General features: G+C 40.2%; 1 protein-coding gene across 5 annotated transcripts in view; it reads right to left on the bottom strand.

Annotated features, from left to right (window-relative positions):
• Nucleotides 1-304: 304 nt before the first annotated feature.
• DNAJB4 (DnaJ heat shock protein family (Hsp40) member B4) overlaps nucleotides 305-17,490 on the bottom strand; it is a 39,259-nt gene continuing 22,073 nt past the window's right edge. For 3 of the 5 annotated variants that reach the window (XM_019489087.2, XM_014593837.3, XM_019489088.2), the window contains exons 2-4: nucleotides 10,616-10,899; nucleotides 3,961-4,535; nucleotides 305-2,303 (exon numbers count right to left, since the gene is read on the bottom strand). In XM_019489087.2, coding sequence (XP_019344632.1) covers nucleotides 2,070-2,303; nucleotides 3,961-4,535; nucleotides 10,616-10,826 — 1,020 coding nt within the window. In that variant the 5' untranslated portion in view covers nucleotides 10,827-10,899 and the 3' untranslated portion in view covers nucleotides 305-2,069. Of the gene's footprint in view, nucleotides 2,304-3,960; nucleotides 4,536-6,853; nucleotides 7,041-10,615; nucleotides 10,900-17,490 lie in introns of those variants that run through there. The other 2 variants (XM_019489089.2, XM_059727983.1) reach the window with 2 other exon arrangements.

Below are 17,490 nucleotides of genomic sequence, written 5' to 3'. Positions count from 1 at the left end.
AAAGATTGTTAGTTTTTCTTACTACTTGAAAGTCTAACTCGATATTCAGAAAAGATAAATAAGACCATTTGGCTTGTGCAAGTAGTAGCCCACACTGTACTATGTAATAATCTTAATTTAGCCTTGCTACTCTTATGTAAATTAATATAATATTAAACATTCCCAGTTGCTCGAAATACTGTAATTACTTTTACAAGCAATTACTTTTACAAGTAACCAAGACTTCCAAGTATTCACCCTTATTTGCTCTCCATTTTACACACATACATTATTATAGCAAATAAACAGACAAATAAAAAGGAAGTTAAAAAGTTTACATTTTTTTAATTAAAAAACATATTAGAAATGCAATACAGAACATACTGAAACAGGGAGTCTTTTAAATGCATAAACACAATATATAACATTAACAATATGCATAAGCATTAAGCAGCAACTTTTTCCCCTTTGTGGTACCACTCCAGCTACTATTCTGGTTCTGTGTTCGTTTAGGACTACACATGAATATGATTTATTCTATTTATGGCGTAAACACTATTTGAAAGAGAATCTGCATTTGGAGAATTGACTCAAGCACAGGGGATTTCTAGAAGTATGTTACTGGAATTCTTTCTGAACTAGTTCTCATTACAAGGTGTTACAACTAAATTAATCCCAACTCACATATAGTCCACTTGCTACAGAAAATCTTTCATATGAAGATGTTAAACACCCTGTTATATCTTACAGTTACCCAGAAGAGCAGGCAACTAGTAAATTTCCACAGGTAAAAGAATGATAGAAAGTAATATTTTCTTCTTATAAAGAAAAAAAAAACTCTTCCCTAAAGAATACTGTTAAAGCACTATAGCACATCTTTAAATTTAAAATAATGAAAACAGGCAATATTATCACTAAATCCATGTTACTACCAAGGGAACCAGCCCTATTGCAGTGTTATAAAACTAGACTTAATAACTGAGGGCTTTCTGCTTCACTTCCATATTTTTTTAATCCGAGGGGCTAGAAACTTGTATTTCTATGCACAACAGATGATCCAATCTCTCTGAAGTTGTGAAAAGACTTGTATTGGTTTAAATAAACTTTGGATCAGGCATCAAGTTTCCTCAAAAATGTTAAGCTTGGAGTTGAGTTTCTTGTATTATCCCTTCTCCTATGACTGGTGAAGGATTCATCCCTTGAAACTAGATGTTGAGACCTGCATGATCTTGACATGCTATGTTGGCCTTTATGTTCATGAACATAAAGGCCAACTGCCTTTATGTTCTTCAACATCTCTCTCTACAGTGAGCACATGGCTTCCTTTATAGCCAAATTATCATGCCGTCTCTACTGATTCCTGGATTCAAATTAATCTGTAGGGAGCACTAATGCTGTATAGTAAGAACTCCTGAGTGGACTGAAAAATCTGCCTGGACCCACCAGGAACGTACCAGAAAGTGGCTGAACCTCTACTTCTTTCCCAAGCCATGTGCCCTCCCTTAATCCAGCTAGGCATTCCCAAAATCTAGCTGGGGTAGCAAGAATGCTTAGGTGCTTCAAGCAGATTTTCAAAGTCTCTGTTTTAAGTAGTGGAAGGTAGCATGTGCACCTGCATATCTAATGTTGTCTTATGTTTTATCTTCTTTTTAAACACTGGTGCATATTATGTGTGTTTTTACTGTGAATTCTGATTTCCAGCATTAGTGGGTCAAGTCATGTAGCTACTCTAGAAATACATGAAGTAAAGTACTTGAGCACCCAAGTACTTAATGAGAAATATATGCACTGACTTTGCAAAATGGTTATACATTAAGCAAAATACTGGAAAAACTTTATGATTAGGAAGATCTAAAATAAAATGCAGCGAGTGGTTTTCCCTGGAAGTTTTACTGCAGGAGTCACTTACATGACCTGTATTTATTTAATCCGGTTCTTCTCATGCAGCATTACAGTACTCCCTCCCCCCATCCCAAAAAAGAAAATGAATATGCCACAAATTATTACAGATTGCACTTTTACAGCATGAACTTGCCAGTCTTCTATATTTTCAGTGTCCTGAATAAACAGTGTTAACACAGTCCTTTCCTTTACGAAACAGGGAGATTTCTCCTGAGTACTTCTTTTGATGCTGCAGATATGTTATCTGGAAAAAGAACTTCAAATTCTATAACTAAGTCACCACGCTGATCAGGATTTTTGGGAAATGGTAATCCATATCCTATAATTCGCCTTCTCATACCGGGCTTTACAACTTCATTTATTGTCATAGGTATGGTTCTGCCTTCTATTGTTGGAACATTAACTGAACTGCCACATAAAGCCTAAAAAAAAACAAACAGTAATATTTTGAAAAACAACTGAATTGTGACATTAAATTTGATACTGTGAATACATAAAATATTCTGCACTGAGCATCACTGAAAGGACAAGTGACACAAATGAAAAGCAGGAGCTATATTTCTCCCTTTAAAAGGCATGGATAACTTCATTTCTGATGTGTCCCTAATATCAAGATAGTTATCAATGTTGTGAAAATATTGTTAGGACAACTCCTGCTTCCACGACTTCCATATTGTTTATTCCCAACACCCTAAACAATATTAGATAATACAGGGAGGGGGAACAGGAAGAATGAACATACTGTATACTCTATTTTGTTCATGAAACTCTACTTGATGACAAGGTCTCAGCTTTTGTTTGAAATTCAGAGTCTTGCTCAAGTTACATAAAGTACATATTTATTTTAAGACTCCTGCAACACCCTTGTTTGCTCAACCTTTTTTATTATAGGGACAGTGCTCAACATTAACACTGTGTTTACCGAGGCTTATACAACTTGACTGTCTCCTTTTCAATGCAAGGACTAAAATAAAGCCATGGATTCACATTCCTTGTACAAATTAAGACATAATTCCTTGGGCAAAATAAAATAAAATAAAACAAAACAAACCTACTAAAGAAACATTGCTGTTTAACAATATACACCCCACATTACTCCGTTTTACCCTTAGTCCCTACCATTAATCATTGTAACTTTTAGCCCAAAGCTTTGCTTTTTATGACTCACCTGATTCTGTGCATGTAATTTGGCTAACAAAATATTATTTTGGACTCAGTGGCCAAGTTGTATACATTCTTATTTATAAAACAACCACATTTCTCATACCCGTATTAAAAACTGGCTTTTCCTTGTATTAGGTGTTCATCTTTCAGAAAGAGGCCTTGTGCTGGGAACCCATAATATGAGCAAACTGTAATAATATTCAGAATAAAAGCATATGTTCTTACTTTATGCTATAGCTATTTCAATACAGACCAATATCTATTAAGAAAAGAAATACCCTGAAAAAATACCTTTAAGAGCTTTCCTTACCTTTACTTTTGATAGCAAACATTGATCTCTTTTTGGTATTGCATAAAAAATACACAAACAAACCATAATATTTAAACTATAACAGTTTTGTTGTCATATATACCTTTTTAGCACTTGTTCATAATGATTTAGCCTCATGAAATCTCTTTGTGCATTGTAAAAGCACAATGAAATAATGTGTGGCATGAAAAGAGAGACATTTAACAAATTTTGCTAAATTTAACTCCAATGGCAAGCTGTGAAAAATGTTTGAGAGTGAATTACAGATGCCTCTTTCTCTTCATGCTAGAGAAGCGGGGATACTGTGTTACATCCAAATACTTCTTTTGGCAATATTTGTTGCTACTTCAACCTAATTTGCAGTAAGTACCAAAGGAAGTTAGGAAATGAAATATAGAAAAGTGCTGCTATACTTCCCCCTCCTGCTTACTGTCCAGCAAAGTGGTTTGTGATTCTGGCATGTAATTATGACCTATAGTTTTAATTCGACTTTAACTGTATTAGTTATAGAATTGTACCACTAGCCTATAATAATTTGTCCTCAACAGCATAGCCACAGTACTATGCTAAGGCAATTTGTTTTTACATTTCAAATGAAAACTTACCTCTCGTAAGCTGATCTTAACAGGGTAAATAATATTTGACCCATCCCTCTTGAAGTGTGAGTGAGGTTTATCTTTAATGACAAAAACAATGTCAGCTGGGATTGTGCTGGGTGTTTCATCACCTTCTTTCGGGAAAGTGATTTTAGTACCTTCTTTCCACCCTCTCTTGATCTCTATAGTGAGAATTTTGTCCTCTGTTCGGACACTTCTGCCATCTGGGTTAAGCCTTTTTCGGGAAATCCTCATTCTTTTGGTGCATCCATGATATATCTCTTCCAGTGATACTTTAAGTTCATGGATAACAGGGGGATCCTGTTTGCGACGGAGTTGGCTACCAACTGTATTCCTTTCTCTTGGAAATCCATTCATGCTAAAACTGGTGAAGGATCCAAACGGATCACCATCCACTTCCATGTCTTCAGTGTCTCTTCCACCAGGCATTCTTCTACCAAAAAAAATCTCAAAAGGATTTGTGCCACCAAAAAATGCTGCAAACGTAGCATGTGGGTCACCATGGAAGGAGTACCGAAAGGTGCCACCTTGTCCATCAGGTCCTCCAGCGCCTCCTTTCAAACCTAATGAGGGCACATACGCAAAATTAGAAAAGCCCATATTAATAAAGTTATCAGAATGGAAAACACAGTATTTATGATTCATGAAAGCAAAAATGCTGTTAACAGTTGTTCAAAGGAAGGAAGGAAGGAAGGAATTCTTAAAAGGGTTCCCTTTATTTATCACAGATTGTACAAATGTAGTAAGTAAATCATCATCTTAAGTAACCTACAGCTATTTTGAAGTTTTAGACTGATTTCTAGTCACTCAGTTAGAAAGTGCCCTGTCATTGCCATATCTACTTATTACTGGGCCACTCAGTCTTGGATTTTATCACCTTAGACTGAAAGTAAATGTCTGCATGATCATAAGGAAGATATTCCGATGCCTTTATTTGTCACCAGTGTTCTGATCAGTGGGAGCAGGCTTACACCCTATACCCTTGAAGAATATCTGTAGGTACTGAATGTACCCACTGACATGCTTCAAACAGACTAAGACAATTTTTGTGTTGTCCCCTCATCCCCTCATCTACTACCTCAGACTTTGTAAGTCTTTCTTGCAAAGTAATAGAAAATACTTGGTTTTCTTGCATTTGGAGTTTGATATCCCACTTGAGGAAATATTTGGGGGAGTGCAGCATGTGAAAACAGACAAGTTTTTATGAAAAAGGTTTTCAATTTTTTTGTCAAAAAATGAAAGCCTGCAAAGAAGAATTGGAGTTGATTTAATAATAATAAAAGATATCAGAGTTACCCAAACAACTTTGTCTACTCCAGAAAATCTACATTTGTACACTGTAGAATAGCCAATATTGTGGACCCACAGGAGCCTTCCTGCTCCTGTTTTTTCCCCCAGTACTTAAGCCAGTATATGTAGGGCTATATGAAGCTTTGGTGGAGATTCTGTCCGATTCGGTGGCCGAATCTCTGAATCCGAATCGAATCAGGAGACCCTTTAATCTCTCTGAACCCTCCGATTCGATTCGGAGAGATTCGGCAATTTGGACATAAACAGAGTTTTAAATGCATTTTCTACATACCTCAAGGTACGTGAATGCTGCGATGCTGGGGCAAATAGAGTGTCCCACAGGAGCGCAGGGGCTCCCCAGCACACTTAGCAGCAGACCCATAGGTGGATTGGACCAGAAGCACTTCCAGTCCATTTCCAGTTCTGCTGAAGGCCCCCCTGTACTCCCCCCTCCCCCCCAGCTTGACTGGTGCCTCCTGGGTCTGGGGGGCACCTGGGGTCCCCCCACGGCCAATCACCAAGCTGGAGGGCACAGGGGGGCCGCCTGTATGTTCCCCAGCAGACCCAGAAGTACTTCTGGTCCACTTCTGAGTTTGCTGCCAAGCACTTGGCCCCCCCCCCGTGCTCCTGTGGGACGCCCCTTGTGCCCCACCATTGCAGTGTTGACGAGCTGTGCCTGGTACCTTGAGATATGTAGAAAAAACATTTAAAGCTGTGTTTATGGCTGAATTGCTGATTCTCTGAATCAGCATCAAATATTCAGATTCGGATTCAGCCAAATCGAATCAGGACAGTGATCCAAATCAACGAATCACATCACCGTCCCCAATTTGGGCCGAATCCAAATCGAATACGGCCCATTTCATACACCCCTAATGCACTGCCTACTGAATATGCTCAGTATACATATGCATGTACATATACATGTCTGTAAGTAATAGAAGGTAACAGAATCATAAACTTTGCATAAGTGCCAAAAAAGCCACTTACACAGCTGGAAAATGATCCTGTAGATCCCAAAAGGAAATAATTCTATCCTTTGACTTACAAATTTGATTTCTTTATACTGTATATTTCTCACCCTTAGTGGTGCATCAGCTTTTGTATTTAACTGCTTGCAATTATTTTCACAGAAAAAAAATAGTAGAAGAATGATAACTAAAGACATCCATCCACTTCTGAAATATTTAGTTATGGCTTTCAGTCATTATAGATAAAAGATTCTCAAAGTGCAGGAGCTTCAAGAGCTCCACAACCTCCAAAAGAAAAAATAGCAAGAACTACTGTTCCACTTCCAATTACGATTAAAAAAAATGCTCATGATCTTCTGAATCCAGTTTCCCCCTGCAATTTTTATCCCATCCTATTAATGGTAGAAATGACCATGTCTAAACCTTCTGGCAAGCGCACACACATTTACAACTCCCCAAAAACACCACCTTGCCTAAGAGCCCTTTGCGACTCTTACCTCTCACAGATAAACCTACTGCCCATTCCCTTTTGTGGCCCCCTACCAATTCTTCCCACATTAAATTTCCCTTTCACTTCCTCCAGCTAACAGTTTCTTGACTGCTTATACATAGGAACCTACCTAACTTGTGGTGTGACAAAGGACTTTTCACAGCTTGCTTGCAGCACACAGAGCTGAGTTCAAAGGCATTTTGCAGCAGTTAACACCCCTCAGCACTGACTGGCAGAGGCCCTGCCCCTTCGTGCTGACTGACAGAGACTGGGGCAGGGGGAGGGAAGAGGGGGCAACTGCCGTTTTGATTGGTTGCTGCCCTTTTTGCGGCCCCGCCCCTCGGCACTCATTGGTGGAGAGGCTCTGACGGGGGGGGGGGAGGAGGAGGGATGAAGGGGCAGCCTCCAACTTGTCTGCTGTCCTTTGTGCCACCCCGCCACCCACTACTTTCCCTTCCAGAACTGCTATATATTTATTAAATTTTTTGTTGTTGTTCACACAGATTTCATGGACAATCCCAGATTTCATGGTTTCTGCGAAACTGAGAATTAAGTAGGTCCTTATTTATACATACTTACTGTCAACGGCCATCTACATTTCCTACAAATAGCCCTTGGCTTTAGACTCACACAACCATCACTTCCTCCATTTCCTGGTTAAAGATTCCCATCTGCTTCCTCTTATAAGCTCCAATGCTCACTCTCAGATTCTAGCTTATTTCCTGAAATTATTAAAGGTCTTGAAGCTAAAGGCATTTCAGTCCTTAAAGAAATGCTGTTACTGCTAAACTCATAACTTTTATAAGGAAGAGTCCTAACCACTGAGCCTTGTATTGAAAGGAGCCAAGCACTAAATTAAGTTCTAAGACCTCAAACAGGAAAAGTTTATACTAAAACAGTTGAGCCTGTGCCCTAAATTCTCATCCATTTTAGATGAAACATTAAAAAAAAAAAAAAAAAAAAAGCTTAATTCAAACATTTAACTGCAGACGCATACGCTTTTAACTCTAGATTCTCCGTTATAGTCAATGAATTTTAAATGCAACTTGGAAGGAGTTCAAGGCTGCCCTTTATATTTTATTAATCCTGAGCATGCTGTCTTCTGTACCACCTCTCTTACATAACTTGGAGCAACCCAAAAGGGTGTTACGGGACTTTAGCAAGTTGCCAGTTTATATTGGACAGTCTTTTATTTCCCTGGGCAAGCTTGCCCCACAGGACATGCCCGAGTTACAACTTGAACATATACATAATCGATAAAACAGTCAAATCCTCAAGCACTCAGTATAACATAATAAAGAATCGAAGCAAACCCTGTGGTCTTCTCCTGGACACTGGGAAAGTCCCTGGCTCAGCGTTGCAGCTAGTAGCCACTCAGCCCTCTCCCTCTCTCTCTCCTTTGAACATAAGGCAAATCATCTTTACAGTTTGAAGGTCCAGAGCCTGGAACAGACTCCCCCCAGAGGTGGTACAATCACCTAGTCTGGAAATCTTGAAAAAAAACATTTGGACGCTCACCTTGCTGGAGTCATCTGCCCCCAGCAGTCTTTCCTACCCAAGAGCAGGGGGGATGAACCTTATGAGGTCCCATCCAGCCCCTAACATCTATGAATCCCCTAGCTCCCTTCCCTGGGAGCCTTTTAATTTGCTTTGCACCAGCCAATTATCCTCCTTGGCTGGCCCAGACCTCTGCAAGCCTGTAACCACTTTCCTACTGCTTGCAGCTGGAGCTATAGGCCCCAAGGCATGCAGCCTGCTGCAGGGCCAAAGTTAATATGACAATCACGAATCAGATGTGCAAAAGAGAACCCCAGTCATTCCCCTTAGGCTGGTAACAGAGAGGGGATCAGCATAAAAGCTGCAAAGTCAGCTTTTTGGCTGCTTTTGAGAGATTCTCTCTTATTGTTCTGGCTTTAGGGTCCTTCTACCTCTGCACCACATAAAGCAGCCAGAACACACAACTTAGCCCTGGAAATATTAAACACAAAAATAATATTCCCCAGTACATATTGTTCTCTCTCTGTATAAATAAAGACTCTAGAACAAGAGATGTGTCCAACTTCAGCCATTTAACAAAAAAAAGTCCATGCATGAAGAAAAGGTCTTTCCCCCATATTTGTATAACTCCAAGATAAGTTAAGTGATTTCACCCCAAAGTTTAAAGGACATGTATGGATTGAATAAAGTTTGAGCCCAACAAGAATGTTTAGCAAGTGGGGCATTAGAACAAAATTGCCACAGTTAATACTAAATTATATATTTCAAAATATTTTTGTTGTGCTATTATCTGGTAATATCAAACAGATAGATGACAAACTGCATCACATGACTATGAAGAATGACAGTTCTAGAATAGACCTAGAATAGACAGTGAACAGATTTTTCTAAAGGAACATTAATTGAGTTCATGGCTGTAAAAAAAGCAAAAGACTTATAACTGACTACATTTGGACACCAATGACAAAGCTTAGACAGTCACTGAAGAATCAACAGATTTTTCCAAATTTGCAGCCACAAGAACCTGTTGTTGATACTCCTGTTAATATTATGCTTAAAATAAATAGAATATGCTTTGTACCTCTGGCTTCAGGTATCTGGTGCCATGTTACTTAATATATCTTGCCTTGAGCTCTTAGGAAAATCTGACTAAAATGATATTTTTAGGAGTGGATTAGAATGTACCACTGGGATGGAACAGAAATAAAATCTTGAGCGTAGGCAGGCATACTATCATACTGAAAAGTGACTTATAACTTATACCAAGGTGGAAACACAGGCCTTAGTTCTTTATGGGTAGGATCAGATCAGGCATCAAGACTTTCAAAAAATGATGCTAGAACCAGTAGAAACCCTACTCAGACTTATAGAATTCCTTCACTCCAAAGTGAAACATGAGAAAATGGAATATTCCTCATTTACAAAAGCTAGTTTCCCAGAGCGTAATCAATGCAGAGTCAAAAACCCAGCTTTTATCCATAACCAATAAACTGTTTGATAAAAGGACAGATTTGGTAAGTTAGAATCATCTCAAGTAGCAATGTTCTCCAAAAAAATGGAACTACTAAAGCCAGTGTGCCACTTGGAATGAGTACAAGTATCAGAAGCTAGCCCCAAATGAATGGTAATGGCCTCCTTGTGTCTGTAGAAGCACTTAGCTAGTTTGGAATTTCCAGCAGGATGGATAGAAATAAGGGACGCTAATGCTTCTCTCTCCATTGCTCAATCCTACAACTTCGGAGAAACCACTTCAGCTGGAAATAAAGAGCCTCGTAGTCAAATAACCATTTTAGGTTAAATGTGACATTTCTGGGGCCTCATTCTTTTGGCACATTATTACTGTTTACAATTAAGTTTAAAAAAAATGTTCTGGTATTTCATGACATCAGTCAAATTCTTTCCTCTCCAGGCAAGAAGCCAAGGACAACTAAGCACTGGACACCTGGGTTCTTGCTAAGAGGGACTGGTCTTGTCCAAGCAGGCCACCCATTAGCAAAATCTTTAGAAATAAAACCCTTTGAATAATGTGTCTAAAGGCAATCTTAAAAATGCTGGAAAAGGAGGACTTCCAATCAGCTCTCTCTGGGTAACAGGAAACTTTGCAGTAAAACTAACAGTTCCCTATCAATGAGATGGTGAATTTTCTCTACCTTAAAGAAAATTGAACAGCCTAATATTAAACTCTTAGGATACATTACATACACAATTAATCTGTTAATGTAGCAGTTGCTAACTGTAGGATCATTGTCTCTAGATCAGAGATATACTGCCTAAACCAGAAAACAGTCATGCACTGAAAAGTTATATTCCCTAAAGTTGTCTTACTGTAGTCAAAATAACCAAATATCCACTTTAAAAGTGCAGAAGAGGCAGTGAAAAAAAACAAAACACTTACCTTCCTCCCCAAACTGATCATAGATGTCTCTTTTTTTGGGATCACTCAGTACTTCATAAGCTTCTGCAACCTCTTTAAATTTTTCTTCTGCGTGGGGGGATTTGTTCTTATCTGGATGCCATTTAAGGGCTTGTTTTCTGTAAGCCTTTTTGATATCTTCTTCAGAAGCCCCTTTTTCAATTCCCAGAATTGAATAATAATCTTTCCCCATTCCGAGAGTAAGAGGAATTTAGGTTTTCCTTGATATAAAGAAACCAGTGTCCCGTGTCTTAGCAATGCAGATACTGGAAGGAAGAGGGGGAAAAAAAGACCACGTCTGCTATTTAAACAAAGTTAGTACAAATCAGCCCTTGGCATACAGAGTAATGGTAGACTGCTGTTTCTATTTTATTCCCTCCCCTCCTGTTGCTCATTTATAGATAAATATACACAGTGGTGGGGAGACAGCCCCTCTCCAGAGTCCTCCCATTTACACTACGTGTCTCGGCTCTTTCTAGAACAGCAAATGCTACAAGACGTCACTTCCCAGGCTGTCTACAGCCAGACACTCTGCACTGCTTCCACTCTCCCTTCCAATTAACTGTTCAATTTCCATTTTTCTCACTCAAGTGACTGGATAGTTTAGGTATCTGACAGCAAGGCAGAGAGTCCTTCATCTCCAGGTCTCTAAACAAGGTCATCAGGGACTGAAAACAAACACTATTTAACAGTAATTCAATGGCCTATACAAACACACTGAAATCTCAATTTCCAATGTATATTTTAATCTATATATAAATCCTTGTATCATATATGAAGGTACAGGTGCTCCTGGGATGAACCCCCACTGTAAAGTGCCACCTGTTGGATTTGCATTAGAGATATTTCATATTCAAATTAAATCAGGTCTCAAAAGTTTCAGACAGCTGATTTCATTTTATTAAAGCCCAAATTAATCCACCTCCCCCCCATAATTATCTTGCTTGGAGGCAAGTTAATAAGATTAACTAAACACTACTTCACTGCTAATTAAGTTGTAAGCAATCACAGCATGTTGTATAACCCAGTGCATTAAATCCACTCAGAAGTGTATTACAAACAACAGTCATAGTCTTTCTATATTTTAGATAATACAGAACAGAAAGCAGAATTCCAGCTTTAACAAACAGGCAATTCAAGTACAAATAATTAGCAGCTTGGCCTAATGACATCTGTGAGAGGTAAATAAAGCCAAGTTATCTATCCGTAATGATGATCCATGTAAAGTTTTAGAGTTAAAACTGTTTCTCAAAGCCTGCAGAAAGAAGGCTATCAAATTACAGCTTGCAGTATATTGAGGCTCTGTTTTGGCTCAACTTCTGGACTGAGTTTTTTTACTTTCTTAACTTGACTAAAAGGCTAGAACATTGATTAGTGCAGTGTAATTACGAGCCCTGTTTCACTGAAAACAATAATTTAAAACAATTTTGGTCACATCTATAGTAAATAGAAGTGGGGGAGCAGAGAACTCTACATAACTGTTCTCCTTATTTATTGTATTCAGATGCCCTGACTCAGCTGCAAATGTCAGTGCAGTATCTTGTTACAGGACCCTCAGCAAAGCTAATGGGGAACTTAAGTATGCTGCTGCCTATTAACTTCAGATGTCCAGATGGTATATATTTCAGAACTGGCTTTTTCATAGATCTCTTGGACATGACTTATGATACGTGTTGACCAGAAAAGGATTTTCCCAAGAGGGTATCTTCCCCCATTCAAGATATTTAACTTGGGAAACAAAAGTTCCTGTAGGATCGCTAGTCATGGAAGAATACTTGTTCTCATTTTTTCCATCACTGGAAAATGGTAACAACATAGTCTCCCTTCACTCTACTTTTTCCATCTGAAAAATGATGATAAGGCTAAGAGTCATAACTTTTACGCAACTTCGACTTGGGGGGAGAGGAGGGAAGGGGATGTTAGTTTCTTCCCCACACTTAAAGTACTATGCAAGTAAAAGAGATAAGAAAAAAAGGTGACCATATTCTCAGAGTTTTAGAAAAGAAGTTTTTTTCCCTAATATTTTGTTTGGTTGGAGGTTTTTTTTCTGGGCAGGGAGGAGAAGAGGCAGTCAGAAGACAAGCTAGGGTAGGGGGGAATCATTTGATCAAATTTCACTTTTTGGCATTTTTTTTTTAATTAGAAAAAAAAATTAAGTTTCAAGCACTTGTACTTAAAATCCCAGTTTGGAAAGGGGTATTTGGGTATCTGGAATCAGAATACTTGCATCAATTCCCCTCACCTTTCAGGCCCCCAGGACTACTTCGCATCTTTTAAACCTGAATGAGCTAAATGGTTCAGATTAACCCATATAGTTACTGTCAGTATCAATTCCACATTAAAAGAGGGGAGAAGGAGCTACTTTTGTTCCCCTCACTGGATAAAAAGATATCTGTGGTCAATAACTTGTGTCCCCTACATACAGTACTCTTCTTTTGGAGACTTGGCAAGTGCCATTAGTCTTAACAGCAGCTCCTCTGTGTCTTGTCTATACAGATTGAGGGTCCTTGTGTGGGTGAGAGGAGATAGTTTCATTCCATTATATTTTATTTATAAAATACCTAATGCAAAGCACTGTCCTTTAAGTAATAGAAGATATACTTTCCTCCTTGCTTTTACACTCAAGTTACCTTTAAAGAGTACTCTAGGAAGTACCATGAAAAGTAAATGCAATAGCTTGTGTTAAAAGCAGGCTATAAGCTTGAAAACCTAAATTTTCTTCATTAGGTTAGCTCATAATATTGTCTTCCTGTACTATAAAGCAGAGTTGATGCTCCAGCATATGTTTCCATTTTAGGCAATACCTATTATAATCAAGAAAGTGTTAAGACAGTTTTGCTGGGTTAGTTTTTAACAATTCCAATTCCTTATCCGAAGAGCAACAAAGTTAGTCCAGAAAGCAGTAAATAAATTACTGTGGACATTACTACAGTTAGTCAGCCTACAATGGAGTCCTACTGGATTTTGGTTTTGTGTATATAGGGAACATACAGTCAGTGCCAAAACAATAACATAGATTACTTTAATCTGAGATCTGTACTCTAGTTAAAAAGAACCAGCCAAAACAAAATGGCTATGGTAGGTATGGTCTGCATAAGCAAATGTAAAACAAAGAAAAGAAAAAGTCTAATAACTCTTCTAGCAATATTGTACCAATTATGTACTGTCTTCAAGGTTCCAAAATCAAGAGCATGATGGGATTTAATGCCAGCAAATTTCAAATAACAGGACCCATTTAATGCCTGCCTTTTATTAAGGGCAAGAGAATCTGCCATATTTTTGTTTCTAAAAAAATGGAATTTAGAGTTAAAATTAAATGACAATTAACATTTGAGAACAGCACTTGCCAGACGAACTCAGGGACATACTGCTCTCTACCTTGCACAGCATGTACAGAGCTAGTGACAGAGGGCTAGATCTACGAAGGGACTTTGATCTGTGGGCACTACAATGCCTAACTTTTAAGCACCTGGTTTCTCGAGTGGAAGCCAGAGCCCTCAGTGAGATGCCCGTCTGAATCTTTTAGCTGTGCTGTGAACATGTTGCCCAGACAGGCCTCTCAGGGGAGATATGCAAAGGACTACCCAGCTGAGGGTCCTGATCTGACTTAAGTGTGACATACATGCCTAGCTGCTCAGCCATGCCAAGACAACTAATTGTTTAGGAAACTTTACTGACAAAAAAAACCTCAGGCATGGATAGAATTCAGATCCATAACTGAATTAGCTGTATTCAGTGCCTAATTCTACTTGAGTTTTCTGTGGGTCTGAGGTGTAACTCCTTTGCAATAACCACACAAAGTAAACACATACATGTCACTTCCTTCTCCACTATACAGCAGAGGCTGGCCTCAGCATGGCCCACAGTAGCTGGGACGCTGTATTCAATCAGTACGATCACTAGGCTACTTATTAAAGTTCCTTGGAAGCAGACAATGGAAATGATATCCCTACAGAACATCACCACCCACAGCCTGGAAATGCACTTCAAAGTGATGCCCACGGATGCCAGCTCCTAGGAACAGGTAGAAACAAGGAAAACTGACAGCGACACCTCATGGCTTTCACAACCAACAGGCCAAGCAGTCAGGATCTAACAATGGCATCAGTGCTAATACAATGATTACAGTTCCAACACCAGTTATCATTCTGGCCAGTTTCTCTCACATGGGCACAGTATTGGTCTATAGTGCTTGTATTTCGATGTCATACTGTGTCAGACAATTCCATCCATTTAAACCTTATGGCTGCATTTCTCTCTCTGCATACTTAACTGCAAACATGGGTACAGACACTTCGTCTCATACAGAGTTGTTGTATTTTTATACGGGTATGTTTCCTGCTAACGTTAAATGTGGCCAAGACTCATGACTGACTAATGGAAATATATTTACCAAGTGTCAAGGACTTGTATTTAGACATGTAGACTGTTGGTAAATCTCAATGCTCCCTTCTGCATCACAGCTTTATTTTCCTTTCCCCCAAAACGTCTAGCTTCAGCAGGCAACAGGGAACAATTGTGTGCGACGCCCAAGCAACTAATATGCATGTCTATACCTTTCATGGTGCAAGAATCACAGTTATTTGGAGAGAGTTTCTCGGCTTAGTCAGCTGCACATCTCCCCCATATTCCCTAGAAGGTTTATCAAGGCCTTAGCAACAATGAAAACAAGACACTGCACTACATAGCAACACATACCTATTAATCACAGAGTCACAGGCGCACATATACTAAAAATAACCCAAAATCTGTTTTTCACAGTGGGCAATGAAGGTTTTTAATGGCATGTACAAGCATCTGAATCCTTCAGCCATCTTCTGAAGCACTATCATGCAAAAAGCTACCAGTCAGTCTGGGGCAACTTTTGAAATTGCATATGTAATGCCAGACTCCCACTCTACTGTAAACCCTCAGGAGCAGAGACCATGCCTGCTTTTGTGCCTGGAACCACAGAAGCATGATCAAGATCAGGGCTTCTGGCCAGTACCTTAGAAAATACCTGGTTAGGACTGATGTTAATCAAGGTGATTGCCAGGGATCCAGGTTTTCTGTTTCCCGCAGAAAAATTAAGGGGTGGAGGGGGAAGGAATGTGGATTTGCCCTTTTAACTGAGAAAAATGTGGATCTTTCATTTTAACAGAGAAACACACAGATTTTCCACTTTTGCAAGGAGCAATCTGCGAACTGGCAGAGTTCCAGCCTGCAAGGGGCTGGTGGGAACAGGAGGAGGGCAGTCAGGCAGGGGGTGCCATGTGCATGTGTGCACTCACACATCTGCATGGCTGCCAAGCAGCCTGGAGAGCGGCTCCTGCAGGTAAGTCTGGCAAAGTGAGGGGGGGGATTGAGGCCCTCATAGGAAGGGAAGGAGGGAGGGAGTTGGGCAGGGCTGTGGCTGTTGCCCAGCCCCAGCAGTGTGCAGGGCTTGGGACCTGATGTGTGGCCACAGCGCCCAGTCAAGGTGTAGGACAGAGCTGTGGGTGGCTTGTCCAGGGGGTGCGGGGCGGGGGGACATGCCCCCCAGATTTGTGTATGGGGTGGGGCTGGGGTGGGATGCATACTGCAGGCTCAAGGCTCCCTGCCCTGATGCCCTCCTCTCAGGCCCTCCACAGCCCAGCACGTGGGACACGGCACGGCAGGCTACAGCAGGGCAGGAAAGCTCTTTGCTGCTGCAAGCCCTGCACTGCCCTGGCGAAAGGCCCCCTGCCCACTCAGCAGCAGCACCATGGAGTTATGCTTTTTGCTGCTGCCAGGCAGGCAGGGGGTCCATTACTGTGGTGGTACAGGGCTTGCAGCAGCCCTGGGGAAGGGCAGCAGGGCAGGGAGCCCAAGCCTGCAGTGAGCAGCCTGCATCTGTCTCCACCCCACTCCGACGGGCTTTGCTTGGGCGGTGCTGCCATGGAGGAGGGGGAGCCGGGCTCCACATTCCACCTCTGCCGCAGCAGCTGTCATGGGTGGCAGTCGGGGCTCAGATGCTGCTGCAGGGGCATGGGGCTGCAGACCAGGTTCCCTGGCCCCATAGGTTTGGCAGGTGGGGACCCGCTCCAACAGGGCTGAGAGGCCTGGACCTACATCCTGGTGAGAAAAGGGGGCAGAGGGAGCTCTAATTTTCCATTATAAAAATCCCAAAATCAAATACCAAAAATGTATATGTATTTAGAATTTAATTTTATTATAGTGATTGAGGCACTGGTAGGCTTCCAAATTGCTTTAAAATTCTAAATATATCAATAAAACATTGTGTTCAACTGATATTTGAACACAATGTTTTATTGATATATTTACCATTTTAAAGCAATTTGGAAGCCTATCAGTGATTACCCCCCCAAATCTGCAATTCAACTGAAACACCATTAATATATTATGGTGTTTCATTTGAATTGTGGATATTGGGGGGGGCGGGGGCGGAGGGTTAAATCAGAGAACTTGCGATTTTTAAACAGAGAAAACCAGAATCCCTGATGATGACAACTACCAGCTGAGTCTCATGACCAGTGGGTCTCATGCTAGAGAAACATTTACTCCTTAATTCCTACAAGCTGGCTTGAAGGGTGAATGTACCATTAAGCAGGAGTTGGTGATAGTCCATATGTTAAATGTCTTCACTTTCTCCTTCAACATTAGTGAGTTGTTCAAACCATCTGGTTCACACCAATGCTGTTAAAGTTTTTAATCCCTGCACTAGCACTATTTGCTTAAATAGTATAAGTTACTGTGGGTCTTGTTTTTTGTCAAATGTGCAGCACTGTTTCCAGCAAGAACGTGCTGGACTTTTGTCTAATTTATTTCCCTAGGAACTAGATGTATTGATTTCCAACCCCAAAAGCATTTCCTTCTCCCCAAGTTTGAAAGTTTTAAAA

This window comes from Alligator mississippiensis, chromosome 5 (genome assembly GCF_030867095.1).
Source record: "Alligator mississippiensis isolate rAllMis1 chromosome 5, rAllMis1, whole genome shotgun sequence".
Taxonomy (NCBI): Eukaryota; Metazoa; Chordata; order Crocodylia; family Alligatoridae; genus Alligator; species Alligator mississippiensis.
The sequence above is the reverse complement of the archived record's forward strand: the minus strand, read 5'-3'. Positions and strand labels throughout refer to the sequence as shown.